The 15,806-nt window shown below is 34.1% G+C and overlaps 2 protein-coding genes across 2 annotated transcripts; one reads left to right on the top strand and one right to left on the bottom strand.

Moving 5' to 3' along the window:
* Window positions 1-2,095: 2,095 nt before the first annotated feature.
* TRIADDRAFT_52212 (uncharacterized protein) lies at window positions 2,096-8,385 on the top strand (the record flags this gene model as incomplete). Its single annotated transcript, XM_002108793.1, has 20 exons — window positions 2,096-2,248; window positions 2,487-2,566; window positions 2,854-2,947; window positions 3,376-3,474; window positions 4,208-4,245; window positions 4,367-4,506; window positions 4,610-4,658; window positions 4,851-4,959; window positions 5,089-5,162; window positions 5,346-5,426; window positions 5,503-5,611; window positions 5,694-5,765; window positions 6,455-6,576; window positions 6,908-6,964; window positions 7,163-7,325; window positions 7,427-7,529; window positions 7,627-7,797; window positions 7,937-8,046; window positions 8,131-8,172; window positions 8,284-8,385. 20 exons carry the CDS (start codon window positions 2,096-2,098, stop codon window positions 8,383-8,385), a joined length of 1,968 nt encoding a protein of 655 aa, XP_002108829.1.
* Window positions 8,386-8,932: 547 nt separating this feature from the next.
* Window positions 8,933-13,623, bottom strand: TRIADDRAFT_52211 (uncharacterized protein; the record flags this gene model as incomplete). Its single annotated transcript, XM_002108055.1, has 17 exons — window positions 8,933-9,054; window positions 9,219-9,278; window positions 9,416-9,449; window positions 9,569-9,768; window positions 9,878-9,985; window positions 10,211-10,334; window positions 10,408-10,489; window positions 10,583-10,657; window positions 10,796-10,841; window positions 10,925-10,991; window positions 11,065-11,106; window positions 11,215-11,325; window positions 11,484-11,597; window positions 11,692-11,739; window positions 11,912-11,980; window positions 12,826-12,939; window positions 13,408-13,623. The coding sequence occupies 17 exons, from the start codon at window positions 13,621-13,623 to the stop codon at window positions 8,933-8,935; spliced, it is 1,632 nt and encodes a 543-aa protein (XP_002108091.1).
* Window positions 13,624-15,806: the final 2,183 nt, after the last annotated feature.

Below are 15,806 nucleotides of genomic sequence, written 5' to 3'. Positions count from 1 at the left end.
AATAGCTGTACTGTACACTGTAGAACACTACAATACAACACTGGCTCTCCACATCCTATACAGTATACTGTACAGTGTACAGTATGTAAATGATGGAGTCCAATACAGGTGACATCCATTTTGCTCGTATGCTTTCATAGACTCCAAGTTTCAGCCTCAAGGGTGTATGCGCAGTTGAATACTCAATAGCCATGATCACGAATCGATAGCATTATACTCCACCTAGAGTTCGCAAAAATAATGTCACTATTTTGATCGCATTGTGGTACACCGGTCCTACAAAGGCACACAACGGTCAAGCACTATACTGTACTGATCAAGCGATAGAATTCAAGTCTTGATGACTAGACTAGTCCAGAGAGGGTCTGACTCCATTTCATCTTTGGCCACCAAATCCATGACAGGGAGCGACTTTGATTGCAATCGAGAATCTTCCAGTGGAAAGAAGGGAATGTAAAACGGCCATTTCTAGTTTAGCCGCTATCGTAAGTATGGGGTTGCTTCAATGATTGCAAGGATAACTGTACAAGAAATGAAACCATGTTGTTATGCTTTATTCACTTTCTCTTGTGTGTACTCTGTAATGAATTTTCGCTGATTTAATTAGTCTTCTTCATTGAGAGTTAATTCCCAGGGATTGGTTGAGTTAATATCTTGATACTTCCAATGCATACTTCCTTTGACCCATTCAATGCAGTCAAATATATGAAAATAGTACTAGTAGATCGATAGAGACAGTGGTGGCATCGATTGACGTATTTTATTCTACCTTTGAATAAGGAATAGCATGTTTAAAAGTAAATAGTCGTACGATAGGCAGACAACCCTACTCGGCTATTGTTAACAGCTTGAAAGAAGAAGAATTCCTACAGCTTCTATTACCTACAACAGGTCTAGTATCCACTACTGCCTTGTCGATGGCGAATACATCCACTAGATGATAGGTTATGATGGATAAAGAAGAGTTCCCTTCAATGAAAAAGCAACTTGAAAGTGATAATCTTTTTAATGAAGCAGTAAAGTGGTCAATTACAAGCTTTATTTTATTTATTTTATTTGATTTATCCAGTCTAGCCAGATGAACCTGAACAGTACTCTAACTCTTTATCGTTTCCACTGCAATCCGTGTCATGATAATACTGTAGTTCAATCGTATACCAACATGTCGCTCTGAAAGTACTTAAAACTAATGTACTCTATATTAATTTTCCTTATCACTAACCTTCAAAGCAGAATAGCATCTACCCTAAAATCATTTCATTAGCGCCACTGAACAAGCGTTCTCAGAAATGCTCAATTTGCAAAGTGATGATACTGTAGTTCAATCGTATACTGAGATGTCGCTCTGAAAGTACTTGAAATTAATGTACTCTATATTGATTGATTTTCCTTATTACTAACCTTCAAGACAGAATAGCATCTACCCTAAAATCATTTCATTAATGTCACTGAACAAGCGTTCTCAGAAATGTTCAATTTGCAAAGTGATGATACTGTAGTTCAATCGTATACCGAGATGTCGCTCTGAAAGTACTTAAAACTAATGTACTCTATATTGATTGATTTTCCTTATTACTAACCTTCAAGGCAGAATAGCATCTACCCTAAATCATTTCATTAGCGCCGCTGAACAAGCGTTCTCAGAAATGCTCAATTTGCAAAGTGATGATACTGTAGTTCAATCGTACAGTTTACCGAGATGTCGCTCTGAAAGTACTTGAAATTAATGTACTCTATATTGATTGATTTTCCTTATTACTAACCTTCAAAGCAGAATAGCATCTACCCTAAAATCATTTCATTAATGTCACTGAAGAAGCGTTCTCAGAAATGTTCAATTTGCAAAGTGATGATACTGTAGTTCAATCGTATGCCAACATGTCGCGCAGAAATTACTTGAAATTAATGTACTCTATATTGATTGATTTTCCTTATTACTAACCTTCAAGACAGAATAGCATCTACCCTAAAATCATTTCATTAATGTCACTGAAGAAGCGTTCTCAGAAATGCTCAATTTTGAAAATGTTACTATGGTACTGTACAGCGTACAGTAGATTGAAGAGATGATATGATGCTTTTTCTCACCGACTAGATGTCTACTTACGATACTCTGTACGGAGTGATTTTCAATAGCTCCAATTTTTCCTGTGGTGTTGATGCTCCTTCCAATGCCACCTCTATTTTCGGACATGTCGTATACGGAGGAGTACCGCAAAATTTATTGATCAATTTTATCGTTTGGGTGGTAAGTCCGACGTGCATGAGCAACTTTGTTCTTGTATTGCTAAAGTGGTCTTACACAATTTTCCATAGACTGTAGCTTTTGACACAGATGAGTAGATCGAGTGTGATAGCTTATTCTTAATCAAGTACCAGTACTTATCGAACATTTTATACTTTTAGAATAGCCCCTTTCTACTGCTTGTAAATTTATACCATTCTAAACTGCTTCTTGTTACATTTTTGACCACATCATATTATAGATCATGTTGCTAATATTTAGCATTTTGCGTCGCTCTGCTTCCCAAACCAATGAAACATTACTAGGAGATGCTGATAGGAGGTTAAAAATAAATAATCTATATTCTACTCGACTGTATCTATCTATTTTGTCATCGAAAAGTATTAAAGATAATTTTCCGAAAAGAGTACCAAACTACTAATACTACATGATGCAAATAAAAATAATAATAATCTTAACCGAACTTAAAAAATATGCAATAATTTTTGATCTTTTTTCCACTTATTATGATTAGCAATTTTAAAATAGGAAACAATCATATTGATATGCTTGAACGTTTCATTCAGTACCAACCCACTCTAATATTAATCCTAATTTTATAATTACAGGTGGATTAATGTATTTTATAGCTCGGTACATGAACCAACTGAAGATGATAACGATACTGATGTGGTCACAGTGACTCGTCCACAAGGAGCAATTGTAAGTCAAACAGATCATTCTCTTCCAAACAACATAGTCACTTTTTACGTCAATTGGGCTTTCTTAGCTTTTCTATAGCACATACTGTACAAGGTAGAATACAAACTCTAGTAAATAAGTGGTAGTGGAAGAAGCTTCCACAAACTTGACGTACTCTGTGAGCGCCCTTCTATTTCAATTTCTTAATATTAATAGTTGATAAAACGTTGTTGAAAAATTTGGATATTGCGATGTAAAAAAAATTACACAGGAATTACATTTTTAGTTATCCCTGTGATACACTTTTAATTTTTCAAATGACTATTAAAACAACGCATCTTCACGCATAATGAGATGACAATTCTTTCTCAATTTATCGCATTGTATTTACATCAAACCTTCGTTGAAGTAAGTATACTCAGTATCAATCTATCATTTACCGTATCTAGCAAGATACAAAAACAGACGATAGTGAAATTAATAACGGAGAAAATTCACATTTACAACATCAGACAGTAAATGACGGATCGCCTACAGCAAATAACAAAGTAAGTTCATTACGAATACTATGTTATAAAATCAATCACAATCTTGCAACATTTACGTGTAATCAAAAAATGAACATTATCGACTGTACTACAATCATCCAAGACATAAAGTTTTTAAAAGTGAATATAAAAGTACCCCATAAAACAATGTCACCTTAAAGTCAGATCATACCAACTTTGTCATTAAATTTAACAAGTCAGCAGACATATACCTAGAATTATTAATGACATATAAAAATATCGTTTATATACGATACTGCATCGCTAGCGTTGCTATGCATCACGTCTTCATTGAAATCTTTATTAGGATGCTTTGCAATCATTATTTCATACGAGTATAAAGACTCTTGTAATGTTTTCTTCCCTTTTACTGTACTGAATGTCATAGAAAATAAAATAACTGATTAGACAGAACTTACAGCTACTGATTTTCGCTAAAATCTTACAACTTTATACAATTATCGCACCTAAATCGAATTTCAGAAGCACAATTAACGTTAGGGATAACGATTTCTTTGTGCTTTAGCTCGATTTATGACATCTGTATACGCGTATTTTTTAGCTAGTTAATGAATATTAATATAATTAACTGACAATACCATACTGCTAGATTGATTGCACACATTATTATACAGTATAGCAATTTGCTGTAGTCTTGTATTGTAACTGGTACTACAATGATAGACCTTGAGTATCCTTTTGTGGCTAATAATTCTTTTATTTTTCGGTTTAGTGGTTGTTCTCTTGGATTTCCAATTTAATTCATCTTTCGTAAGTTGAAAACTAATTCTTAATTTTTAGTTTAAGTTCTAATCTCAATTCCAAGTTGTACTTATAACAAGATACCTAGATTGCTTGTTGAAAATTTCCCTTTGCTAATAATATATTACAGGCTATCAGATATTGAAAAAAAGTGCGGAGCAGATTCCGTCCGTTATCTCATCTTTCAACAATATATGATACTCTTGCTAGTCGTATATACTGTACTCTCTATAGGCATTATTTTGCCTGTAAATATTCAAGGACTTTTAGGTAGATATTTAATTCATTAGGAAGAAATTAATGAATTGTAAAATTTCATATTATTTTAATAGCAAAGATATTTCTTAATCCTCGATACAAATTAAAATTGTAGACAGCCAAGACAAATTTGATGCTACAACAATTACGAATATCAATCCCAGGTTATTTGCTAATGCATATTTACGTGTAGGATATAATTGTAGGTTTACATTGCTATTATCCTAATTTATTCTAGTCCCATTACTCTTTTTACCTAAATTTAAATCAATTCTGTCAATTGTCAAGACATTTTATTGATAGTCTAACACATTATTTATTTATTATCTCAGCTAACCGATATCGTTTATAAATAGGGCACCAGTCCTCTGGCTGCACACAGTTTTTGCTGTGTTATATTTACTAATAAATATTATCCTGATGTATCGATATTCTACTCAGTTAGGAGTGAGGAGGAATGAGATGGTAAGACTGGCGATAGAAATGATTGAGCTTGAATTACTAGATATACATTTTTTCGCAATGATTTTAATATAATCGTTATGCATAATCCATAACTTTGAATGCTGTATTTTATTCAATATACCCATTCAGTCATCCAATACCATCTGCGTAAGAGGACTACCCAAAAATACTACTGATAAAAACTTGATTAAGCAACATTTCGAGTAAGTTCTCCTAGTTTTGCCGTTGTTTAGATATTGGTAAATTTAATGCCTTGCAATGTTTTTTACATTATTTTTTAACTTTCGATACATAATCGAATAAAAATTTAATCATACTGTGCTATTACTGTTACGAAAAAATTGCTAATTGAATGTATTTACATGTTACAATTGTTCGTTCTTCAGGGAAGCTTATAATGCATGTCAAGTTACGGCAGTTGAATTTGCCTACGATATAAAGCTTTTAACTAAATATTATCGCGATAAGTATGCATATAAAGCTGATAAAATGGTTGTTGACGTGTATTGTGTATTTTATAATGTTATCGTTATGAAATTTCAGGCATTTATACGGAGCTTGCTTAAGATTTTGTCAACGCCAGTATGATACAACTGGTGAAAGACCTATGATTGGCTATTGTACCTGTTGTAATTGTAGGGGTTGTAAGCAGGTAAATAACGTATTGCATACTTCAGTTCAAGTTAACATTCAACGAATGTACGTATTTGTAATTAAAACAATTTCATTGATAGGCCGATGGGATCACATACTATACGAATAATTTAGAATTAGCTTCATCTAACTACGACAAAGAATTACAGCGGGTGTTGTCAAGAAGTACAGGAGTTGCGTTTATTACACTTTCAACTACTGCTGCAGCTCACATGTAAAATATACTAAATATTCACTTTGTTAATAATTATACTTAGTGCCTTAAATGGTTGATAATTAAAATAAGATACAATTCAACTATTGTTATTGTGTCTCACCTTACTTTTTTATACGTCATATATGGATTAGTATTGTAGATGATTATAAACTTTTAAAAAAAACAAGATCCCGTGCTTCTTCGCAATACTCCAGCGAGTTAAAATCAGACAGCTGGGAAGTGAAATTTGCCCCTGTACCTGCAAATATCATATGGTAATAATATTTCTCAATTCTGCTAATAGCAATATTGTCATTATTAATTTCAACGCGTACATTTTTAGGGAAAACTTTTCCACTAATAAAGCGACTTCTTGGATGAAATCCATCTTAACCAACTTTGGTAAAGAAGTCAATTACTCAAAACAAACTAATAGATCAAGTTAAATTATTTACTAACTGAAGATTACTATTTGTTTGACTTTTCCCCAGCGCTATTCTTCATATTTCTTTTTTTGACTACGCCGGCAATCATATTAGCGGGCCTCCGTGAACTAAAGATAGATGTAAATACCTACTTTTAAAATTCAATGTATTGCAAAAGCTCTAAATATTTATCCTGCTAATATCATTGAATTCTTTTTAGTTTGCTGCTTCTACAAGTGCCTTCGTCACCCAAGTTTTTCCAACCATAATGTTGTGGGCTATTGGGTCACTCTTGCCATTGACTGTAGTCACTTTGAGTGGATACGAAGTATTCACTAAAAAGTAATTATATTACTTTTATGTTATTCAAAGTTTTATATAGCTTGCCATTAGATTTTCTATATGGGATAAAGCAAAGATGTGTTGCTAACCCCTCATGAAATTATTTTTTAACCTAGATCCCAACTTGAGTATGCTGTTATGGTGAAAAGTTATGTCTTTCTACTATTTATGATAATTATTCTTCCGTCTTTGGCATTAACAAGGTTTTGAAACTGTCTCTTATTTATTTAAGATTTTAGTGATTATGTGATTACGAATGAAATATTGACATCCAATCGTAACTTTTTTAACCGACTCTAGTTAATTTAATTTTATTACTTTGTTGTTATAGCGCTGCAGCATTCTTTGAGTTGACGTTTGATCGAGGAACCTTTCTGACTCAATTGCAGTAAGCTAATGATTAATTACTTATGTAGTATTATTTTTTCGATAACACCTAACATTTACCTGCAGTTTTGTATTTAATATTCTTATTTGCTAAGTGCTTGCGCTGATATATATATCATTGAACAAGATTAATTATTTCATGAATAAAATGCTATCAAATTCTATTCTTTATCTGTATCCGAATAATCGTTATATTTAGGTGCGTTTTTCTTGCAAACAATGGGGCCTTTTTTGTAAATTATCTGATAACATCCGCATTTATTGGTAACGCGTCTGAGATATTGAGACTCCCGGAAATGGTTATCTTGGGATTCAAAATGCTTTTTACTAAAAGTACACCTGAAAGAGAAACGCTAAAATTGGTCTGCTAACAGGCTTATAGATACTTACTAATTTAAAAAAAATTATACTAGATACGTATATGATTACAAATAATTTTAACTATTTTAATTTATTGTTACAGAAAGAGAAGGGTTTTGACTTTGGTTCCCAGTATTCTTGGATATTAGTTACAATCACAATTGCGATTATTTATAGTCTTAGCTGCCCATTGGTTACTCCTTTTGGTAGGCTTCCTTATTGCTTGCGTAAATTGAGTAAACAAATTCGTGGTTGCATTCTAACAATGTCATTAACTATTATGAAAACGTTATTATTTTATAGGCTTAGTGTATCTAGTTCTAAAACATTACACGGATAAATACAATATGTACTATGTAAAAAGCCGGACTGCCTACTACGATTCCGAAATCCATGATACTGCTATTTCCTTCTCAGTTTTTGGAACCATTATGATGTTAGGATGCGTTTTATTTTATAATATATTACGTATAGGTAAGTGTTAATGCAGATATTGTCTCTAATACCTACTCAATATTGCTGTTTCTCTGCTTGTAAAGTATGACAATGGAAGTCTGCAAGATTAAATTTACGTGTTTTCCTTGTTCTCACTATGTTCTTTACTTCATCCCAGGTACGGCTGACGCTCGATCTGTATTCACATTTGTTATTCTAATTATATCGTTGGTATTCTATTTTGGAGTAATTGGTTTCAATGTATGTTCAAGATTCATTCCTAAAAAGGTAACTCACCTTCACATAATATCAATAAAATTTTTAGATTTTATTAATTGCTTACGAGTAAAACGGAGTCAATTAATGCCATAGAAATACATGACAGAAGAAGATTCTAATTCCGGTCGCAACTATGTAAGTTCGCCTGTTGCGCATTTTTTACTAAAAATCGTAAGATATATTCTTGTAAAATATATTAGGGCAATGTATATTGATAGCTACTGCTTCGTTTTAATGATTCTATAGACTTATCTACCTTTCGTTCTGATGCAAGAGAAGTCATTTACTCAACAAACTGTCAATGAAGATAAAATGCCTGCTGAAAGATCCTACGGTACTTATCAGTAGCTGCATTTGCCCTTTCATGCATGAGATCGAATTGAAATACGTACGTGCATACTCCCCGAATTCGTATATGGTATCAAAATACGTGTACCATTACATCAACTGAAATATATACTGTAAATCAATCAAATCATCATGGAATAGTCTATAGCTGAGGATGTAGTATGTAGAATGTGGATTGTACCTCTGGGTCTCGTAAATTGTCATTCTTTTAGTAAAAATTTTAGTCGCTTCACGATTAATGTATTAAATCTTATAATAGTATGGATGACACACTTAATAAATGATTATGAAATCGAATTGTCTTAAAATCTCTTTATTTATGAGGAACGCTGATCCCTTTGATTTGCTGTAGATCAGAATGACTGTAATCTATAATTACTGCATAATTATATATATATATATTTATATTTCAATGAAAGAAAATGCAACAGCTTTCCGTCATGGGGCCAGTAAATCAGCATTGGATGACCCCATGTAATGTGTTAATACTCCATCGTTATCCAATCGTGTCATTATAATGATGGATAAAATTTAACCTTAGAAGGCTTCACAAAGGAATATTACCATGCTTTTTTCGGGGATTTGATAGATCTTTCGTTGCGAGCATATCTAAATCATGACAGATACGCGTACGAGTAGTCCGAGGTTCGATAATATCGTCAATAAATCCTAATATAAAGAAAGTCATACCGAATTTAGTTGATTGCTTTTACTTCATCGCAAACTAGAAAGGATTGAAATGTTCCAAGTAATATTTTTGCTATTAAAATATCTTCCTATTATCATAACTGAAGCTTTATTGTAACGATATACAGTACCGCAATCTGACTTACCCAGTTTAGCTGCAGGGAAAGGGTTGGAAAATTTATCGATATATTCTTGTTCAGCTTGTTCTAGGTAAATTAGAAATATGTTAAAATTTGAATACGAGTGAAAAACTCGTATGTCACAGTATGTGTAAATCTGTAGATTCTCTACTTGTTAATCAGCTGTAAATATTAGCTATGAGGCATTAGTACAGCCAACTTACCAGAGTCACCTCGGAAAATGATAGATACCGCTCCCTAAAAAAAAATTCGAACGCTTAGACTACTGATGAACTCTGTAAAGTATTATTAATAGGTGAACATGCTTATCATGTGTATATCCAGAAGATAATTCAATGTACAATAGATAACATTACTTTAGCACCCATAACGGCAATTTCAGAAGTAGGCCATGCGTAATTTGTATCACCTCGAAGGTGTTTAGAGCTCATGACATCATATGCGCCGCCATAAGCCTTGCGAGTAATGATGGTAATCTTTGGAACTGTGGCTTCGGCGTAAGCATATAATAACTTAGCCCCATGTCTAATGATACCGCCGTACTCTTGAGCGGTACCTAGGTATAAGAGTGAGAATTATTTTTATCATCTTGTTAAAATTACTGAATTGGATCACAGAGTCAGAGAATAAGAGTTCTACAAAGATAAGATGCAGTGGATGTATACCTGGAAGAAATCCGGGTACATCAACAAAGGTGATAATCGGAATGTTAAAACAATCGCAGAATCTCACAAATCGAGCTCCCTTTACAGATGAATTAATATCCAGACAACCTAGGAATAATTGAGAATCGCTTATACTTATTAGACAATAAATACTAGTTTTAAAGAGTATCAATTTCATCCAATACTATTCAATTTTTCTGTTAAAAACGTCAATTTATAAATGTTACAAGCAAAACTTATAAATTTAGAGATAATTAATAAAGTACGAATATGAGTGAGAAAGTTTAGTCTATGCTTATAATATTATTAATTCATATAATGAAATAATTATACCCGACGCTACAAGGGGTTGATTGCCAACAATACCAACGGTTTTACCACGCATCCTAGCAAATCCTACGACAATGTTTTTCGCGTAATCCGGCATGATTTCAAAGAAATCGCCATGATCAACAATCTACAATAAAAATCTAGTCAATATCGCACTTAGCAGGCAGAAATATCGACATCATCTATAGCATAGCTATTACCGCTTCAACGATATCGACAATGTTATAAGGTTTGTTAGATTCGGCTGGAACAATGGAATCAAGGACAGGCACTATTCGATCACTGTACATCAGTCAAGATCATAAATATTTTTAATACAAGACTTTTTTCATATGCCATCATGAAATTAATCGCTATTTAATGCCAGGTACATACGCAGGATCGTCCGATTTAATAACAGGAGCAGCATCTTTATTACTTAATGGCAAGTAGTTAACTAGCTCACGAACTCTACAAGAAAAATTGGGTAATATTTTAACAGAAACCACTGTATAGGGTAAGAGAATAACCATAACTCATTGATTAAATGTAATGATCAATTGTTCTCCAGATAAAGAATTAAGATGGATAGGATAGATAATACTGTACCTTGCAAGGGCATCGATATCATTTTCAAAGGCATTGTGAGCTACCCCTGAAGATATGAGAAAAATGATATGTAAAAGCAAATCTAACACCTAAAACTACCGAAATTGTAGACTTCTTCGTGTTTAGTACCTGACAGGGCGGTGTGAGTTTTTGACCCGCCCAACTCTTCTTGCGTTACTACTTCATTAGTTACGGACTATAAAAATAAAGGTAAAATGTAGTTTCTCTGTAATTCCTTTGTAAATACCAATATAGTCTCGTTAAGGTACCTTTACTACGTCCGGACCAGTGATGAATAAATGTGAAGTGCTCTAGATAAGATCGATAAAAGGCATTATGAAGTATAGCCTCATGCTGTTGCATGTCTTAACATAATCTAGCGATATAAATCAGTTGCATACACTACTTAATAATTATACCTTGACCATAAAAATAAAATCAGTTAGAGCTGGTGAATAGACAGCTCCACCAGCACACGGCCCCATAATTACAGATATTTGAGGTATAACTCCTGACGTTAGAACGTTACGCTTCAAGAACGGAAGCAAGTAATTATTTCGTCATTATTGCAGATTAGTTAATTGACAGTGAACGCAACTCAATCTAATGAATTATATCTTGGTAACTACAATACATAAATATCAATTTATGATCAGTGTTGTTGATATCACAATTAAGTTTGAAGTACCAGAAAAATATCGGCGTATCCAGCCAAAGATTCTACTCCTTCTTGGATGCGAGCTCCTCCAGAATCATTCAATCCGATTACAGGTGCGCCAACAGTTGCAGCTTTATCCATAATCTGCATACGGTAAGCAAGGCAAGCAACACTCATCAATCAATGCCTATCGTTTAAACATTACTTAATTAAAATATTAAATGTATCCCTTGCAAACTTTTCTGGCATGAACAGCGGAGAGACTTCCACCGAAAACGGTAAAGTCCTATAATTAAGTAAAAAGATGAAAAAGGTTAGGAGGCCTAAATAGTGTAAATCTACCAATAAAATAGTTACCAACATTCAGCTTATTCATGGTTACAGCAGATTCATAGAATTTTTTTTAAGTGTTGACAAGGTAAACCATTATAAAACTAGTTCGACTAGAGCTACATTACCTGGCTAAACACAAAAACTATTCGGCCATTAATCCGTCCTTGTCCCGTTACAACGCTATCTCCGGTAAACTAATCACAACAGATAAATAACAGAAGGTAAATATGAGCATTGCATGTTTATCATGAGAAGGGAGTCATGAGACAAATTCACTACTTACTGGTAGCTAGTACTTCTTATTCTCTATTTTAAAAGTTTTATTCATACGATTAAGGTAGCTCTTATGTAGTTATGAATATATATATATATACTGTATATACGTATTAATTGAAGATAATCCTGTAACATAAAATCATAACTCTCCAGCCCAGAATTAAACTACCTCTACTTATACTAGTGCTTGAAGAGTAATACTAATATTGAGCGAAGATATATCAGGGTTTTTAACGAGGAAGATCATTACACTAGCAAATAGTTTCCTGTTAATTAATTAACTTGCAGTAATTACTGCATGAAGACATTTCCAGAAACAACATCCGTATTTCTATCATCTTCAGTCATAGATATTCAATAGTGTGATTGTTGCTAACGTAGGAGATACAACTATTTCAGTCGTAGTTGAGAAGTTTAAATGATCAGGGTATTGCAATTTACACTATCGCGCCCAATATGTTAGCCACAACTGAAGCAAATTTCCAACAGTTGGGCCTATTCTTAAGTCTAACAAATGTTCTTGTAGACTATAGGATACATGTACGAATACATTATGGCTTTCTTTTGAAAAGTGTATAGTAAAATTAAAGGTTGGTTAAAATGCTATTACACACGTAGAGTATTATGTCATTAAACTGGATTGCTACTTCAGATATCTCGACTTTAATGTTCACATCTGATTTATAGTATAGCAATGGGCAGGTGGTTAAAATATGGAATACTGCAAATACCGTTCACATAGAGTCAAATTTGTATGCAATACCTTCTTTTGATCCATATTAAAGTCCGTACAGCCATGCTCACTAAACATGTCATATTCAATAAAACTTCCTTCATCTAGTAACAAATCCAATCGTTCTCTTGCTGTTAGCTTGCCCTGTTATAATAAAGCCATTTCAAAGTTTATAAACATGGTAAGACATAAGCATCGATTCAATTGAGACTGGTTAAATGTAATTGGATTATGTTGTAGTTGGTAGACTCGATGTATTAGTAATGGCTACGGTAGTAAAACTGGTGAATTTATGTCATGCTGTGAGCAAATGATGACTTTCTGGTTTCTAAGTAGTAATTTTAACTTGATCAGTAGCACTTGTAGCACATAAGGAAAGCATTCTACATCATGAAATACTGTGTGGAAGCACGTCACAGATTAATGTTGATATGATGAAAGCGATGATGACGACCAGCCATGTTCAAGAGCAACTTTACGATACTGTTTTAGTGATATTTTTTCCATCTTTAGTTCAATATTGTCTACTACTTGACCATTCTATCGTTTTCCTACTACTTTGGATATTTCTCGTTAATGAGAATAGAAGGTTGTAGCCAAAGTTTTGCATACCTTCTTATGTTGTGCATCGATCCTATTTTGACCACCGCCAAGCAAAGCGCTCTGACGTTTGCTGTCAATTTTCTGTTTTACCGATTCCAAATGGGCTAAATCTGAAGCTGCCCTATAGATAAGTAGGTTGCGACTCTTGCTGGCAAGACCATTTCTTACTGATGGAAGGTAAATCCGATTGGGTAATCTGGATAATTTGTGCAACAAGGAAGCCATACCGCCAAACTAAGCAAGGGGAAAAAAAATGATCAGCTCTGCTACGATTTACACCTGTTACTACTATACGGTCTTGCAATACAGTGCCAACTGTCCAAGTATTATTACAGTTTTGGCCTTCAGTATGGGCGGTGATTAGGTGTTGTTGCTGTTGCTAAACTGCGGCTGGTTTTGTATAGTGTACAGTGCTACGCTCGGCCAGTACTTTTAGCAGATGTTCATCAATCCCTACTAGCTACTATAAATGTTTGCTTTATATCGAATTGGAGAGTAGCAGGCTAGACATTAGGATTGCTGTTTACTATTTGGCGAATTATGCTAATGCTTGTCTATGAGTATCGGCCTGAATTCTCTATTGCACACTGTATGTCTGCGTTCTGGCTTGGTGTTGAACTGATCAGTCTTAGGGAGTAGAAAAGCGCTTGAAAGGCTCATCTACTCTCATAAATTATTCCTTTCCAAAACCGCTTTCTATCCTATGCCTAGTATGAGTATAATGCGATTCGCAGTATACAAGTTGGAAATTAAACTAAATCCCGGATAAAACCAAAATACGGGTATAGAGTTGTAATAGGATGATCTGCATTAGAATTAAATCATCATAGACATTCTGTTAGCGCTATGTTGGATCGGTCGCGAGAACGTTGTTTAGCGACGATGTATGGGAATAATTGCGTTCCAATTTGGTTGAAATATGTTGACCAACAAGATGGGCCCAAATCATATAAAAGGGTCTTAGCGAGAGAGTTAAAGTAAGCCTCCCAGATTGGCTAAGTAGAGATTACTAGACAAACGTTTTTACTACTAGCGATAGCCTTTTTATTGCTAATATTCTGTAACCTTTTTATCTACGTAATCAAGTTATTCTTATTCTAAATCACCCAGTCTCAACATTACTATCAATCACAAGATCAGAATAGTCTTAGGGATAACAAATACTATAAGAGCATTTCAAAGTAAGTCTAAATTACAGTCAATATAAACTTTTTAATAGCAAATCCAAGCAAAGGCCTTTGACTCGGAATGCAACTTTCTCCTACTGTGTGTATCTGTTATATATCTACTACGTGCCGCCATTTTGTATGATTGACATTTATATATTTACATCATTTACTGCATTGAGATCAAGGATGCAAGATTGTAACTGCAAAGACGTTCAAGAAACTGTTTAGTCATTTTCGATCAAAGCCCTTTATTAAGTTTTCTTTATGAGAATCTGTAGGAGATGACTGCTAATCTATCATGATCACACAGAGCATCAATTTACAGAGCAGCAAATTCGTCATGTCTCTTCAAAATCTTCATTCTAAGTTTAAGTCGAAGTTCAAAACGAGTACGACAACATCTAACGCCATGGTATCCAGCTGCCAAACTAAAAACCAACCATTCACAGATGCTCCGATACGAGCAGCCCATCGCTTCAATTAATTCGGCAGATCCGATGGATGGAAAAATTTGAATAAAAACCTGAAAAACCGATCAAGAATTGCAAAGGGGTTCCATGAGAATGACTACAAAGAGTATGAAGAAAGACAAGCAGACATAACAGTCTCACATACGGATTCCTTCCATGTCGCAATGATCGCACACTTTCTGTCTAGCTTCCGGTGAAGTCCGACCTTAACCATCCAATACCACTGTACTTCTTACACATCGTAGTCTATCAGCCTATTTACTGCTTTTTACAGATTGTTGCTTTGCTGTGTCATTAGCGATATTGATGGTCTAACGTGTCCAAATGGGCACATGGCCGAGACGTGTTTGCGTTTTCATATCTAGTATGCATAAAGAATCCAAAATAGTTTTGTTAGCTTTCTGCAGCTTACCCGTAGCTCGTGTTGATGACAGACGTAAGGGAACACCCTAGCTACGAAATACTAGAAATTTATAGTAATGCGTGCCCTAGCTATGCCTATTCTACAAGTTGTATCACGCAAAAACCAAATAAAATTGTCTACTGTCAATGTACATGTAGCTGATTAGAACAACTTGAATAGTTCATGAATTATCCTTTCAAGTGGTATAAACAGCGTTTCTGTACGAGACCTTGAGCACACACTATAGATTTTTCTTTGACGAAACTATACCGGTGACTCTAATAGGTCTCGCGAAATCAATTGATAAGGATGTACATTTAGCTCGAAAAAATTCTGCCATTACCACATGGTTTGCAAATCGTCTTG

Source organism: Trichoplax adhaerens, genomic scaffold (genome assembly GCF_000150275.1).
Source record: "Trichoplax adhaerens TRIADscaffold_1 genomic scaffold, whole genome shotgun sequence".
Lineage (NCBI taxonomy): Eukaryota > Metazoa > Placozoa > Uniplacotomia > Trichoplacea > Trichoplacidae > Trichoplax > Trichoplax adhaerens.
The sequence above is the reverse complement of the archived record's forward strand: the minus strand, read 5'-3'. Positions and strand labels throughout refer to the sequence as shown.